The sequence below is a fragment of the Drosophila willistoni genome, unplaced genomic scaffold, assembly GCF_018902025.1.
Source record: "Drosophila willistoni isolate 14030-0811.24 unplaced genomic scaffold, UCI_dwil_1.1 Seg388, whole genome shotgun sequence".
In the NCBI taxonomy this organism is placed as follows: domain Eukaryota; kingdom Metazoa; phylum Arthropoda; class Insecta; order Diptera; family Drosophilidae; genus Drosophila; species Drosophila willistoni.
Genome location: NW_025814329.1, coordinates 42,485 through 59,518, shown reverse-complemented (window position 1 = coordinate 59,518; position 17,034 = coordinate 42,485). Strand labels below are relative to the sequence as shown.

Below are 17,034 nucleotides of genomic sequence, written 5' to 3'. Positions count from 1 at the left end.
GGTAATGTTGGTGGGGGAAGGGTGGCGTTGGTGGTGAGAGCCAGTGAGCTGATCACTCTCGCGGGCTGGTAGGTCCAATGGATGGAGTCTTCTTAGGCGGCGGGTGGTAGTGCTGTTGTCTAGAAGATTTATGGCCAGCTGGTTGGGGTGCCTGTCGAGACGCTCCAGATGAGCCTTGCTGAGCCTAGCTATTTCGTCCTGAACCCAGGGCATGTTGAGTTCCTCGTGGATCTCTAAGTTGGTGGTGTATATATGCGCATTCGATATTATTCTGAGAACCTTGTTCTGGAAGGTCTGAATGAGATCACGATTTTTGCGGCTGGCTGTACCCAGATTGGAATCCCATATGTCCACATGGGCTTCATGATGGACTTATAAATAAGCATCTTCATGCGCAGCCGCCTCGACCTTCTGCCTATGAGCCACATGTAGCTTTTGAGTTTTAAATCCAGCAATAGCCTCTTGTTTTTCAAGTGAGACTTCCAGGTCAGTCTCCTGTCCAGAGTGACACCCAGATATTTGGCATAGTCGGAAGAAGGTATTATGCATCCATCCAACTGGACGGGGGGACAGTATCCTCTTTTTAGGGTGAATGTAACTTGTGCTGATTTCTCTGTGATATTACATATTTTTTTTTTTTTATTTAACGGGGATCTCCTATTTACAATCTATTGTTATAATAAAACAGAATGCGTGTGGTTGGTTGTGCAGTTTATTCGCGACTAACTTCTATTTGTCTCTCATCGAGTCATTGTTCTCTTTAACGCATCTCGAGAGAAAGTATACAAAGTTACATATATATATTCGTATGTTTGTGATCATGCATGCATTGAGTTGAGAGAGAATAATTTCAACACCCTTCCTCAATGCAAGTATGTCCACAAATTTATCTTTTTTTATATAGCGGACGTTGACGATACTATGCGCAGTACGTTCAAGTGGCCCCTACGACACCAGGACAAAGCCTGTTACGCGCGAGCCCAAGCAGATAACTGCCCACCTCCCACCCGACCGACCGAGGGGTGCAGCCGTATAACGCACGGCACGAATCGCGTGGACAAAATACACAATAGAAAAGACAGACAAACACATAATACTATAGCTATCTATTAACTAAATGGGATAGGATAGATGTTTTAAGCATATTAATAGAAAACTCTGAGCCGATTACAGGGGATAGAAGATTGTAATCAGAGCAGAGGACCCTAAAAGGTTCATGCATAGCATAGTTAGAAGAACAACGACTAAGGGATAAAGGTATTAAAGGATGTCTACTCCGTCTACATGGTACCGACAGATTCACCTGAGCTAATAACTCAGGCGAGTCGATATCACCAATTAGGAGCTTGTGCATAAAAATGACACCAAGCATAATTCTACGGTTAGTTAGGGACGGAAGGTTAATCAAGAGAAGTCTACTAGAATACGAAGGCAAATTGACATTGCGATCCCAGCTTAAGCCACGAAGAGCAAATAGCAAGAACTGCTTTTGAACGGATTCTAGTCTAATCTGGTGCGACTCATATTGACGTGACCAAATGCAAGATCCATACTCTAAAATAGGACGGACAAGCGAAGTAAAAAGAACTTTAGTTGTATAGGGGTCATCAAATTCTTTTGACCATCTTTTAATGAAACCCAGGACACTCATGGCCTTTGCGACCGTGGTGGAAATATGGGTGTTAAAATTTAACTTATGGTCCATAAGTACGCCCAAATCATTCATATTATTTAGACGTTCTAAAGGGCTGTTGTTTAGAATATAAGTGACCAGTTGGGAAGAGTTACGAAAAAAGTCATTACCTTACATTTGGTAGTGTTAAGATTTAGTAGATTAAACTGGCACCAGGATTGAAAGTTTTAAGATCAGCTTGTAGCCGACTAAATGAATCTGTATCTTTATAAGTAAGACAAAGCTTGACATCGTCAGCATACATAAGCACACGCGAATGAACAATGACTGATGGAAGATCGTTAATAAATAGTGTGAAGAGCAGAGGGCCAAGATGACTACCTTGAGGTACACCAGAAGTCACAGAAATGGAAACGGAGAAGAAGACTTAAAAAGTACCTTCTGTTTTCTATTTGTTAAATATTCTCGAACCCAAGAAAGGAAAAGGGGTGGAAACCCAATGTAGCTCAGCTTAGAAAGTAATAGGGTATGATTAACGGAATCAAAGGCTTTGCTGAAGTCATTGTATATGACATCAGTTTGTTTACCATTTTTGAACCCCTTGATAATTATTGATGTAAATTCTAAAAGGTTAGTGGTTGTAGATCTACGTTTCACAAACCCATGTTGGGATGGCGAGATAATAGAGCTGCAAAAATGTTGCAATTGAGAAGTTATAATTTTCTCAAAAGCTTTCGGAATAGCGGACAATTTTGAGATACCCCTATAGTTAGAGGCTTCGGACTTTTTGCCATTTTTTTGCAGAGGAATAATATACGACTCCTTCCAAATAGATGGAAAAGAGGAAGATTCTACAGACAATAGAAACAATTTTAAAATGGGTTTACATAATGCGTTTGCACAGATCTTTAAGGTTAGGGTATTTAGGGTTATGTTGGTGGGGGAAGGGTGGCGTTGGTGGTGAGAGCCAGTGAGCTGATCACTCCTCGCGGGCTGGTAGGTCCAATGGATGGAGTCTTCTTAGGCGGCGGGTGGTAGTGCTGTTGTCTAGAAGATTTATGGCCAGCTGGTTGGGGTGCCTGTCGAGACGCTCCAGATGAGCCTTGCTGAGCCTAGCTATTTCGTCCTGAACCCAGGGCATGTTGAGTTCCTCGTGGATCTCTAAGTTGGTGGTGTATATATGCGCATTCGATATTATTCTGAGAACCTTGTTCTGGAAGGTCTGAATGAGATCACGATTTTTGCGGCTGGCTGTACCCCAGATTGGAATCCCATATGTCCACATGGGCTTCATGATGGACTTATAAATAAGCATCTTCATGCGCAGCCGCAGTGTCGACCTTCTGCCTATGAGCCACATGTAGCTTTTGAGTTTTAAATCCAGCAATAGCCTCTTGTTTTTCAAGTGAGACTTCCAGGTCAGTCTCCTGTCCAGAGTGACACCCAGATATTTGGCATAGTCGGAAGAAGGTATTATGCATCCATCCAACTGGACGGGGGGACAGTATCCTCTTTTTAGGGTGAATGTAACTTGTGCTGATTTCTCTGTGATATTACATATTTTTTTTTTTTTCTTTAACGGGGATCTCCTATTTACAATCTATTGTTATAATAAACAGAATGCGTGTGGTTGGTTGTGCAGTTTATTCGCGACTAACTTCTATTTGTCTCTCATCGAGTCATTGTTCTCTTTAACGCATCTCGAGAGAAAGTATACAAAGTTACATATATATATTCGTATGTGTGTGATCATGCATGCATTGAGTTGAGAGAGAATTATTTCAACACCCTTCCTCAATGCAAGTATGTCCACAAATTTATCTTATACTTAACAAATTCGTAAACTCTACATGCTTCTTCTTCGCAAGATTCTTGGTTAGGATATCAGCTATCATTTCATTAGTAGACTTATACTTTAAAACAATCTGACCATCATTAACTACTTGTATAACAAAATGATATCTAATGTCCACGTGCTTCGTCCTTGAATGATGTACCGGGTTCTTAGCCAATTGCTGCGCGCTGAGGTTATCGCCATACAAAACGGTAGATGTATCTTCCTCTCCGCAACCAATCTCGATGATTAATCGACGCAATACAATGGCTTCTTTGCACGCTGTTGATAACGCCATGTACTCTGCTTCGGTGCTGCTAAGAGCAACACTCCGCTGCTTCTCCGATTTCCATGATATCGGTCCGCCAGCCAGAAAGTATACATATCCTGTATAAGACTTGCCATCAATTCTATCGCCTGCACAATCTGCGTCCACGAAACCAGTAAACGCCGCATCCGACTGCTTGTAATGAATCTTGACAGCCAACTGTCGAAGCCAAATATCGTAAAACATGCTTTATGGCTGCAAGGTGTTCATTATGGGGGTCCTTGTTACGTTGAGCCAACTTCGATGCTGAGTGAATTATATCTGGTCTAGTAGTCAACGCAAGCCACATTAGCTCGCCTATCATTGACTGATAAAGAGTTGCATCAACCCGTTTACACTCCATTTTATCGCAGGCTACCTGATACCCTGCTTCTAACGGTGTTGCAGCTGGTCTGCACTGAGCATAGCCATATCGCTCCAGTAGATCCTTGATGTACTGTGAATGACCCAATGATATTTCGCCAAGTTCGCCATCACGGTGAACCTTCATGCCAAGGAACAGACGCACAGGTCCCTTGTCAACACATTCAAACGCTGCCATTATAGCTGACTTAATCCTGTCAAGATCCGATTTCTCCTGGCATCCTATAAGAAGATCGTCTACATAGACAAGGATTAGTGATAGATTACCTTTTGCTTGCTGTTTGTATAGACATGGTTCATTGTCGCAAGGTATGAAGCCATTAGCTCGCAAAACGCTATCGAGTTTGGAGTTCCACTCCCGTCCAGACTGTTTGAGTCCATATAACGCCTTTTTCAACAGAAGTACTTTACTTTTGTCTTCAGTTGCGTATCCTTCGGGCTGCCTCATGTATACGGTATCGCCCAAATCACTGTTTAAGTAAGCCGTGCATACATCCATCTGGTGTACATACAATTTTAACTGCGCTGCTAGGGCCAAGATGAAACGAACACTCTCCAAGCGACATACAGGCGAGTATGTTTCATTGTAGTTCACTCCATAGCGCTGTGAACATCCTTTTGCTACTAGTCTCGCCTTAAAACGCTCGACTTCTCCCTTTGCATCACGCTTTACACTGTAGACCCACTTGCAGCCAACAGGTTTATACCCTTCCGGTAGCGTACTAAGCTGCCAAGTGTGATTTGACATCAAGGAATCATACTCCTTTTGCATACGAAGCAAACGGACTACTAAGCGCCTCCTCATAGGTCTCTGGTATGATCACCTCACTTGTAATCAATGCGCTTAAAATGTTGAACTGCTTCTTTGGTCTGCCAGGCCTTCCAGTTCGAATCAGCTTCGGCCTGCCGGGTCCAACACGTTGTTCAACCACAGGTTCTGCCACTTCTTGTTCAACTGCCATGACGAAATCTTCGCTACTGCTGCCCTTCTCGCTGACCTCTGCATCAGAGTCGTCTCTACTGCTCAAGTCATCTGCTGCACCAACAGATCCTGAAGCTGTATAAACTGCCTCAGCCCAAAGAGATTGATGTAGACCAGACTGGATGAGCAAGCATCTTGACATCTCCACAAGAGTTCTGTTAACTCTCTCTGCTACACCGTTCTGCTGCGGCGTGTATGGTAACGTGAGCTGCCGCAATATTCCATTGCCCTTGAGAACTCGTCAAACGACTTATTGACGTACTCGCGACCATTGTCGCTCCGGATGCCCTTTAGCTTCTTTCCATTTTGCCGCTCTGCCATGTTTTTAAACTCGACAAACTTTCCAAATACTTCATCCTTTCCCTTCAGGAAATATACAAATATGCGACGTGACCTGACATCGATAAATGTCAAAAAGTATCTGCTGCCTCCAAGGCTTTTTGTATCGAACGGACCGCAAACATCTGAATGCACCAGCTCTAAGATTTCCTTAGCTCTGTTCTTGCTCGAATCTGGAAATGGCTGTACTGTGATCTTGCTTACCATGCAGATCTTGCAGGGTTCCAACGACGTTGAGTCAAACGTTCCCATGCCACGGGCCAAATCCTTTCGTGCAATTTCAGCCAAACTGCCATAGTTGAGATGTCCGTACCTTTTATGCCACAAATCTCCGTAAGACTGTTCAATGGCATAGCATTCGCTCGGTGCTGTTCCAAAAATATACAAACGGCCAACTTTGTCCGCTTTCAGAATGCATTCACCTTTTTGGATCACTCGTGCATACTTTTGTCCAAATTCAAGGATGCTTCCATGTTCAACTGCTTTGCTCACCGACACGAAATTACCTCTCATTTTGGGTATATACAATACATTCTTTAATGTAAGTATACGTGAAACCATATTCAGCTTTACCTCGCCCTTTCCTTCAGCCTGAAGAAAGTTATTATCAGCCAAAACAATTTTCTCCGAATGTTTCACAAATGTTGAAAACAAATCTCTGTTACAACACATATGGCTGGTGGCGCCACTGTCCAGACACCAGTTCGATCGTTCCAAACATTTCGCGTCCAACGCGTTCAGCAAACCTAACGATGACTGTACTGCCTTATTCGGGTTCGATGCAACCTTCCGACCGTTTACACTGGGACAATTCGCTTTAATGCTTTTTCTTCCAATTGTCTCTCTGCATCGATTGCTTTTCCACCACTGTAAACGCTTTTGCGCTCTCGATCGGTTTTTCGCTCTCTCTTTTGCGTTCTCCTTCTTCTCTCAGCTTTATGCATAACATGTCGAAACTCGGCAAACTGTCGCGCGTCTCTATGGCGACAACGAAATTGTCGAATTCGTCTGGAAGACTGGATAGCAAAATAATCGTTACAAGCTCGTCCAATATTTCAATTCCAACGCCAGCAAGTTTGTCCAAGATTTCCTTGAAATCCGACAAATAACTCGATATGCTTTGACCCTCCTGTATGCGTTTACTTAGCAATTTCTTGAAAGAGCTACTTTCTAACGGGTCCTCTGGGTTGATGAGCTTCCTGAAGCTTCTTCCAAGCCTCATGTGCACTTGCACAGTGCTTCACCTGTCCCAACTGTAAAGTCTTGACGCTCAAGGTGATCATTGCCAATGCCTTCTGATCCAGCGTCGTCCATCCGGTGTTCTCCCCCGTAGTTGGCCTTGCCAATACGCCTGACGCCACATTCCACAAATCCGCATGCACCAGCACACTTTTCATCTGGATGCACCACGAGTCATAATTACTGTCCTCGAGTTTATCGATCTGATATAACGCCGACATTATACTCGTTTATATATACTTTGTGAAAAAACCGTCTAGAACACAGCGCGAAATCTAATTTCTTCTAGAAATTACCACAGCAACCACATAGGCACGTTGCTTGGGCCCATAACCTATTGTTATAATAAAACAGAATGCGTGTGGTTGGTTGTGCAGTTTATTCGCGACTAACTTCTATTTGTCTCCCATCGAGTCATTGTTCTCTTTAACGCATCTCGAGAGAGAGTATACAAAGTTACATATATATATTCGTATGTGTGTGATCATGCATGCATTGAGTTGAGAGAGAATAATTTCAACATTATTTATTATTATTATTTTTATATTGATTTTCTTGTAAATAATTTCAACTATACTTCTCTCTTAGATTTAAATGAATCCACAACCAATGGAAATACCCATATTGATTGGGCTTTTTCGAATATTTCTAGTAGTAAGGTTAGTGCGCGTACTTTTGAAACCATTTATAGTTATCATACAGGAATTTGTGCCAGCGTTAAAGATTTTGAATAATAACAATTTATGAAGGGCATATATTAATATTATTTTTAAGTTTATACAAATTTCGAATAAGTAACATATCTATATTGTTTTAAATGGGAAATATGAAATAACGTAATTATTACTTAAATGAATTTTAATAAATGTTTTAAAAACCTACTTTAACCGTTGTTAATTTGTTTTATTTTTTCTTTATTGAGAAGTTGGTACATGAATTGATAGCGGCAACTTGTGTACTGTTTACATATAACTTTTTCAAGCACACAAGCACTTTAGCGCCGCTGCAGGCCAACGGCCGTTCCGGCCTTATGGCTCATCTTGCAAAATACCGTTAATTTTCTGTTTATTTTTCTACTTTTCGTCCGATTTCAATAAAGTTTGCTAGGTTATTAAAATTTTATCGCAAGTATCAGTGTGCCAAATGTATTTAGATTGGCTTGAGTGTTATATGTAGTTTTTCAGAAAATTAGTTTTGTTTGAATTCTAAGGGCGTAAAATGGCGTGTCAAACATTTTGAACAACTAATGTCTGTGCGCTTACTAAATGGTTATTTTGTACCGAATTTCATGTCTCTAGATGTAATAGTATTAAGGAAGATTATTTTTTTGTAAATTATGGGGGCGGAAGGGGGCGTGACAAAAATTTTGAACTTTTACTTTCTGTGCGCTAACTAATCGACTAATTATACCAAATTTTATATCTTAGCTTCTGTAGTTTTCAGGTAAATCTGTTTTATGTAAGTTCTAGGGGCGGAAAGGGGCTATGTATTTTCAACCCAAAACTTTTAAAACACAATCACTTAAATCATGTTATTCGGAAAAACTAATGAATACAAAAACATCCACCTGGCTTAAACCAAATTCAAACGAAATATTTATCATTTCAAACATTCTTCAAGAAATAATAAATACCCCTATCTTTGAGAAACTTCCTTATCCAGATGAGAATAAGAATATTTTGACAGATAAATACCATTTTAACAACACTTTTTTCAATAAAAACACAAAACAAATAGAAACTAACGAATGTATAATAGGCATTTTAAATCGAATCCCAACCACTTGTAAATACACTAAGACATATAAGAATTTTCAAACTAATTACATTGAACCAAACATAATTGTAACATGGAATCTACCAAAAACTAAACTTAATCAAAATTGCGTAAACAGCCAATTAATAATAGAAGGCAATAACATAATAAAAATTTACGATTGTGCCCTACAACTAAACGAAATATCAATAATAAATTTATTGCTTGACTATAGCCAAAGCATTTATGTAACAAACAATATCAAAAAGGCTAGAACCTATTTCCTTTATCCAAACAAAAGAGATAATCAACGAACACACCAAATATTATATATATTATTCCGAACTATTACATTAACCACTTTTATACATACTATAATAAGTTTGATTACATACTTAATCTATAAGTTTAAGGCAATGCCACAAGAATTAATAATTAAGCATTTTCGATCAAATAACAATCGTGGTCCCACAGAAATAATCGAAACCCCAATGGTTGAAAAAATTGCGTCCCAAATTATAAACAAAATTAATACTCCAATATTTATAGCTGAGAAAAACCCCTCGCTATATCCCAATGTATCCAATGAGGACAGGCTATTTTCTTTAGGATGGGGGAGTCATATATCGAACTCCAATACCCAATAACATATAAATATTTCGCCCCCTAAAATTCATAACGTTTAAGTAAACATCCGTTTTATAAACATTTGTGTTGGCTAACGGCTGCGCCCTTGCGGAGCCCCAAACTGCTCGCTTTATATGATGCGGCCTTCGGATGATTTCCACCGAGGCGGCTTTGAGGCACTCGCGATTGGCAAGAAATGAGATGACCAGGTTGACTTCAATCGGTTGCTTTATTTTCTTAACCTAAAACTATAGTACAATTGTCGGCGGGCACAGAAGGTGCAACCGCATCGACCGAGATTAATTTCAAGAGTAAATTCAAGTACAGCAAACCACGCTGTCTTTTACAAAATTCAAAGTTCTGGAAATTTCCATAGAAGAAATAAGAAAGAAAAGAATTGAAGTAACGGATCTCCAAGTTTGTCACTTCAAAGTAACTTGCGCTGTTCTTGGTCTCTCTCTCTCTCTCTTCGTTCGTTTTCTCTTTTTAGCAAAGAGAGTCTGGCTTCAGTTGCAGCTTAAACATTCTCCCCCCTTTGATGATGACGATCTTCATCATCAAATTCACGTCTGGAAGACTCCTGCGAAAGAAAACTGAAACGAGAAAGTAACAATTTAACGCTTAGGTGTAGGGCTGGTGTCATTCTCTATCCAATTCTCCTGAATAGGCAATGGACAGAGTTTGGCTACCGGTCGTTTCATGAGTCCTTTGACTGTCTTCAAAGTCACCACTCTCACTAGTCCATCGGGTCCTGCATGTGTCTCCATAACGCGACCTAGAGGCCATTGATGAGAAGGGAAACGCTCGTCCCTGATGAGCACTATGCATCCAACTGTTAGATTTTCCTTGGTCTGCAGCCATTTTGGTCTCCTTTGTAATCGTGATAAATATTCCGAGTTCCATCTTCTCCAAAACTGTTGTGCATAATATTGACAATTCTTCCATCGATCAATCAGAGTAACTTTAGCCAATTCCGGAGAAGGAGGTGCTAAAGGCGCTTCACCCATCAGAAAGTGACCGGGTGTTAATACCATTAAATCGTCAGGATCATTTGATAGGGGACATAACGGTCTTGAATTTAAGCAAGACTCAATCTGTGCCAACACAGTTGCCATTTCCTCGAATGTTAAAACTTGTTCTCCGAGAGTTCTCTTCAGATGATACTTCATGGACTTCACTCCAGCCTCCCACAATCCACCAAAGTGTGGCGCTGATGGTGGGTTGAAATGCCAGTTGATTCCTTTTCTCAATAATGTTGGCGCAATATGTTTCGTAATGTACGAACAATATGCCAGTTTGTCCACTTGCAATTTTTTGTTGGCTCCAATAAAATTAGTACCGCAGTCACTATAAACGTCTGTGCATAGGCCACGTCTGCCAATGAAACGGTTAAATGCTCCTATAAACGCATCTGAGGTCAGATCTCCAACTGGTTCCAAATGAATGGCCTTTGTCACTAGACATACGAACACAGCAATATATCCCTTCTGGGATACACGTCCTCTTCCTTTGCAGGGCGAAATATTTACGGGTCCAGCGTAGTCCACTCCAACGGATGAGAATGCTCTAGAAGGGCGTACCCGTACTGCTGGTAACATTCCCATTTTCTGACCTGCAAATTGAGGCTTCATCTTAAAACATGTGATACATTTATGAACTCCAAACCGAACTGCATTGCGTCCATTAACAATCCAGAATTTCTTCCTTATAAAATTCAGCGTTAGTGAGGTTCCACCATGCAAGGTGCAAATATGACTGTAAGATATGACCAGATCTGTGAAAGGATGTTTATACGGTAATATATAAGGATATTTTTCATTTATGGGCAACAGGGAATCTCGGAGCCTGCCTCCGAGACGTAAAACACGTTCGTTCGAATCAAAATACGGATTAAGAGACAGTAGTATGCTGTCCTTTGCTATTACCCTGCCTTCCGATAGCGCCTTCCATTCAGAGGTAAAACAATCCTTCTGCACCATCCTAATCAATTCACGTAGGTCCTCGTCTAATTCCACAATTGAGAGTCTAGGTCCTCTTCGTTCTGCCACAGATGTTCGACAATTATATACGAAACGTTTTATATATGATATAATCCAGACGAGTCGTGTATACGATGAATACTTGCTGATAAATGCTACACTTGGCATTTCTTCCACTGATATCTTATGGCACGTCACCTTTTTGACTTCAGTGTCAACAACCGACAGCGAATCCTGATCATAGCATTACAAGGCCATTCGATGTCCGATCCTTGTAACCATGATGGCCCATGCCACAATAATTCACACGATGCTAACTTGGTTGCACTCGTGCCACGGCTTAGATAATCTGCAGGGTTATCTTTCGAGGCGACGTGTCTCCATTGCCTTTCGTCTGAGATTTCCAGGATTTTGTTTATTCGATTGGACACAAATACTTTCCAGTTGGCAGCTCCACCACGGATCCAACTGATGGTTATCATAGAATCTGACCAAAAAATAGTGTTCGAATAATTAATGTTAATTCTTAGATTCTCTTTTAGATACTTATACATTTTGGCTGCTTCAAGCGCAGCACATAACTCTGCCCTAGGTATGGTTAGTTGTTGTTTAGTTGGCGATACTCTCCCCTTTGACAATAGCAACTCTGTGTGATACTTATCCTCTCCAATTGGGTAGCGCAAGTAAGCCGCAGCTCCATATGCTCGTGACGAGGCATCGCAAAACAGGTGCAATTCAGCCACACCACCCGGTAGCCCCCATGTAACATGCCGTGGTATTCGTATAGTTACTATGTTTGGTAACTCTTTTACGAATTTATCCCATTCTCTCTTAATAGTGTCCGGTAGTGTGCTATCCCAGCCAATTTTCTCCTTCCACAGTTGCTGCATGAGAATTTTGGCAGTAATCATTATCGGACTAAGCCATCCCATGGGATCAAACAGTCGTGCAATTGCTGATAGTATTGTCCTCTTTGTAGGTGAGCTCATTGGTGGAACGACATGCAAAGCAAAACGGAACTCATCTTCTTTGGGACTCCAGTATAGACCTAACGTGCGAATAGTATCATTACCTTCCATGTGTAACAATCCGCTTGATTCTCGATGCTCAACTGGTATGTTCTCTAATAGCTTTGTGCAATTACTCGCCCACTTCCGTAGTTCGAATGTACCACTACGAAGCATTCCAATCACTTGGTTCTTGACATCCTCCGTTTCTGCAATACTGTCGCCACCAGACAGTATGTCATCTACATACATTTGATGATTTATAACATCCACCGCCAGTGGATACTTCTCGCATTCATCCATAGCTAATTGTTTCATAACTCTCATGGCTAAATAAGGTGCGGAGCTCGTTCCAAACATCACCGTTGTGCTGGCATATTCTTCCACATAATTACTTGTGTCCGGATTCCATAGAATACGCTGGTACTGCGCGTCGTCGGGTGGAATATTAATACATCTGTACATTTTTTCAACATCCGCCATAAATACCCATCTTAGCCCTCGCCAATTGAGAATGATTCCTTGAAGATGTACGTGCAATTTTGGACCTATTGCTAGAATCTCATTAAGCGATTTTCCATTACTCGTCTTGCTCGATCCATCGAAGACAACTCGTACTCTTATATGATTCTCCAATTACCATTGATTCGTCCAAGTATGTAAGAAAAGGAAGACGAACAACATATTTCCCAGACGGCATTCGGCTATGTGTCTTAACGAAGAAATCTTCGCACCAGTTATCCTCTACTGAAACCCCACGTGGCTCCTCGTCGAATTGTTCTAGCTCCCAAAACTTACATAACAATTGTTCAAGTATCTCATCAGCTTCCTTCCTTCGTACCGTTATGGTGTAGGACGATCTCCTACCAGCTTCTTGATTCGTTTTTCCTGATACAATGTATCCCAAATGCGTATTTTGCGCCAGAGGCATACCACGTATTCCTCGATGCACTTCTCCTAACATCAGCTCATCGTAGACGTCATTTCCCAACAGAATATCAACTCCTTGTGGACTGAAGAAGTTAGGGTCGGCCAACGGTAAGCCCTTCAGATGAGTCCACTCTTCAAACGGCAGTCGTTTGATTGGCATGCGCTTACTCACTAGAGGTATTACTGACGCGAGCAGCTTGTATTTCGCATGTGGGTTGTAGATTGATCTTATGACTAGCTCCACCTCTGCTGCCGCATCTGTAATTTTTGTATCTGCTAATCCAGTAATCGTGATGTGAGCCTGTTTGCGCCGTAAACGTAGCTGCTGAGCTGCATTCTCTGAAATGGTCGAAACTTGTGAACCTTGATCCAAGAACGCTCTAAACTGTAAGGGATAGCCTTCTATCGACTCTACCCACACCATTGCTGTTGGTAATAAAACCTCGTCTTTGTGCCTTACCGCAGTTTCTGTTGTACTCTTTCCAATTAAAGCATTCGCAGATGCTGTTGGGATAACTCCCTTCCTTAGTGTGCCAAGCGGCCTCTCGCATCCTAATTTGTCTACATGGAGTAGTGTATGATGCCGTCCTTGACATTTTTCACAATTTACCGCACTGTCACATGCATCTATTCGGTGATTTGGTCTAAGGCATCGAAAACACAGTCGATGCCTCACTACACACGCCTTTCGTTCCGATAGCCTCATCTCCTGGAATATCCTGCATACTCCGATAAGGTGTGCATCCCCTTGACACACAATGCATAGGTCTGTCTCTCGAGTAACAAATGAAGCCTTTGTGTAGTTCTGGTTAACTCGTAACCCATGTACACCTGGCTTTGCATTCCGATGTCTATCCCGTGATAGAGTTCCCTCGATATTACCTGCTGACGCCGTAATCATTGTTCTGTACTGTGTTTCAAGATACTGACTGAGCTCCTCAAAGCTCGGCAGATTCTGCGTTGAAGATATTGACCGCTCCCAATCCACTCTTAATTGATTCGGTAATCTCTTCATCATGTAGTACACTAAAATTTCAGACTGTTGTCGCACATCCACACCAGTCTTCTCCAATGAATTCACACATGAGCGGGAAGTTTGCACAAATCTTCTCAAACTTTCCGCATCTCCATATTTTATTGGTAATTGCTGATCGAACACATCCATGTAATGTAAAAATAACACTCGTTTGTTATCATACAAATTTATCAACATTCTCCAAGCCACTTCATAGTTCGCCGCTATTAGCGTTAGATGTTCAATATGCTTAGCTGCGTCTCCAACCAACGAATCCTTCAAATAATGAAAACGATGTAAGTCCGTCAGCTTGTCGCAGTGGTGTACTCTTGTTAAAAACACCTCTTTAAACGCCGGCCACTCAATAAATTTCCCGCTGAAGGTAGGCAGTTTAACTGTTGGGAGTTTCACTTCCTCCAAACATGGTCCCATTTGTTCATGCACCGTCTGATGCAAACAAGACTCATCAAATGCAGTCGACGCCGGGATTCTCCGATCCTTATGTCTCTGCAACTCATTTCGAATCTGAGCTACTCCCATTATGTAGGTTTCTTCGAAATAGTCTCTGATGTCTCACGTACTCACCCGAATCAGTCTATCCACTGGCAATCACACTCTAAATCCCATCGCCAAGATCATTCCTCCCGGGTTTCGGCACCAAAAATATGTTGGCTAACGGCTGCGCCCTTGCGGAGCCCCAAACTGCTCGCTTTATATGATGCGGCCTTCGGATGATTTCCACCGAGGCGGCTTTGAGGCACTCGCGATTGGCAAGAAATGAGATGACCAGGTTGACTTCAATCGGTTGCTTTATTTTCTTAACCTAAAACTATAGTACAATTGTCGGCGGGCACAGAAGGTGCAACCGCATCGACCGAGATTAATTTCAAGAGTAAATTCAAGTACAGCAAACCACACTGTCTTTTACAAAATTCAAAGTTCTGGAAATTTCCATAGAAGAAATAAGAAAGAAAAGAATTGAAGTAACGGATCTCCAAGTTTGTCACTTCAAAGTAACTTGCGCTGTTCTTGGTCTCTCTCTCTCTCTCTTCGTTCGTTTTCTCTTTTTAGCAAAGAGAGTCTGGCTTCAGTTGCAGCTTAAACAATTTGTCCCCCTCACAATCAATGCGTGTGAACGCTATCCCATAAATTAACATGAACAATTAAACACTTGAAATAATAATTGTCGCCCTAACAACCAAAAGCGTGAGAACGCTAACTCAGCAATTAAATTCGGGCCAATCAAATTGCATCAATATCAATCGCGCCACTAAAAGGCTCACAAATTTAGCTTATAAATATAACTATAAGACATTTTTGTAACTAAGTTCTAAGTTTTCATTCAAATAATAAAGTACGTTGCTTTTAACTCACAAAACATATCTTTTTTTTCCTTAGTGGGAAAACCGGATATTTAATTATATATACCTTAGTACTATTGTTTATTTGAAAAAATAGCAAAGTATAGTAGCTGTTGAGGATCGAGTGGATTGCGTTAAATTATAAGTTTATCTTTATTAAGTGTCCGTACACTTTCAAGGGCGGAAAAAGGAAGAAGAAGCCAAAATATACAGAGTTACAAAGCATCTTATATCGATAACCTACAAGCTTAGTACAATCGATATAACCAGGGATAAATACAGGGCTGCAAACAGAAACATATGGTATTTTCAACACCCTTCCTCAATATGATTCTGTGTGCCAATTACAATTACTTTCTTAGTTTAAATTCAATAACTTGACACAATGATTATGCTTTTGCTTAGACAAATTTTTCGTTAATATATCAGCTACCATGTCCTTAGTTGATATATAGTCCAGATCAATCTCGCCTCTTGTAACAACTTCTCGAACGAAATGATGTCTGATGTCAATGTGATTCGATCGAGCATGAAACACAGGATTCTTGGCCAGAGATTGAGCACTCAAATTGTCTCCCAACAATTTCGTAGATGTCCAGCGTCTCCACATCCAATCTCGATCATCAATCGCCTCAAATGCAAAGCCTCTTTCGCCGCTGAAGACATAGCCATGTATTCGGCCTCTGTGCTGCTCAACGCCACACTGCATTGTTTTTCTGACTTCCAGGAGATAGGGCCACCTGCCAAGAAAAACACGTACCCTGTGTACGATTTGCGGTTGCTCACATCACCGCCCCAATCTGCGTCAGCGTATCCCGTAAGAGCATCTCCACACGATCGGTAGTGCAACTTAAGATCCTTCGTTGCCGCCAAATACCTCATAACATGCTTAACTGCTGCAACATGTTCACTGTGAGGTTCCTTATTCCTTTGCGCCAATTTGATAACTGAATGGTAGATATCAGGTCTTGATGTTAATGCAAGCCACATCAACTCTCCGATTGCTGACTGATACATTGTCACATCCTGTATGACACATTTCTCGTCACTGCACGCCACTTGGAAACCAGCATCCAATGGAGTAGCAACTGCTCGACACACTTCCATACTATGTCTTTGAAGCATGCCCTTTATGTACTGAGCCTGATTCATCATGATACTGTATCATCATTCCGGTCTACTTGCATGCCCAAAAACTCTCGTAACGGACCCTTATCGACGCATTCGAATTTCATCGCAATCTTTGCCTTGATTGCGATCATGTCATCCATCTTTTGGCAAGCTATAAGTAAATCATCTACATATATTAGTACCAAACAAAGTCTACCTTTTATATCCTGTTGATAAAGGCACGGCTCGTTCTTGGAAGAAGTGAATCCAAGATCACATAGAGCTCCATTCAACTTGGCATTCCACTCCCTTCCTGCTTGTTTCAATCCATATATAGCTTTATTCAGCCTCAACACCTGTTGTGAATTTGTCTTATCCACATATCCCTGAGGCTGCCTCATATAGACGACTTCGTTTAGGTCACTGTTAAGATAGGCTGTGCACACATCCATTTGGTGCAGATATAGTTTCAGCTCCGCTGCTATAGCCAAAACTAGCCGTATCGTTTCGTAACGACACACTGGTGAGAAGG

At 41.4% G+C, this 17,034-nt stretch overlaps 1 protein-coding gene across 1 annotated transcript; it reads right to left on the bottom strand.

The window, feature by feature from the left end:
• Positions 1 to 15,956: 15,956 nt before the first annotated feature.
• On the bottom strand, positions 15,957 to 16,544 carry LOC124461397 (secreted RxLR effector protein 161-like). The gene has a single exon (XM_047012927.1). The coding sequence runs from the start codon at positions 16,542 to 16,544 to the stop codon at positions 15,957 to 15,959; it is 588 nt and encodes a 195-aa protein (XP_046868883.1).
• Between the last annotated feature and the right edge of the window lie 490 nt (positions 16,545 to 17,034).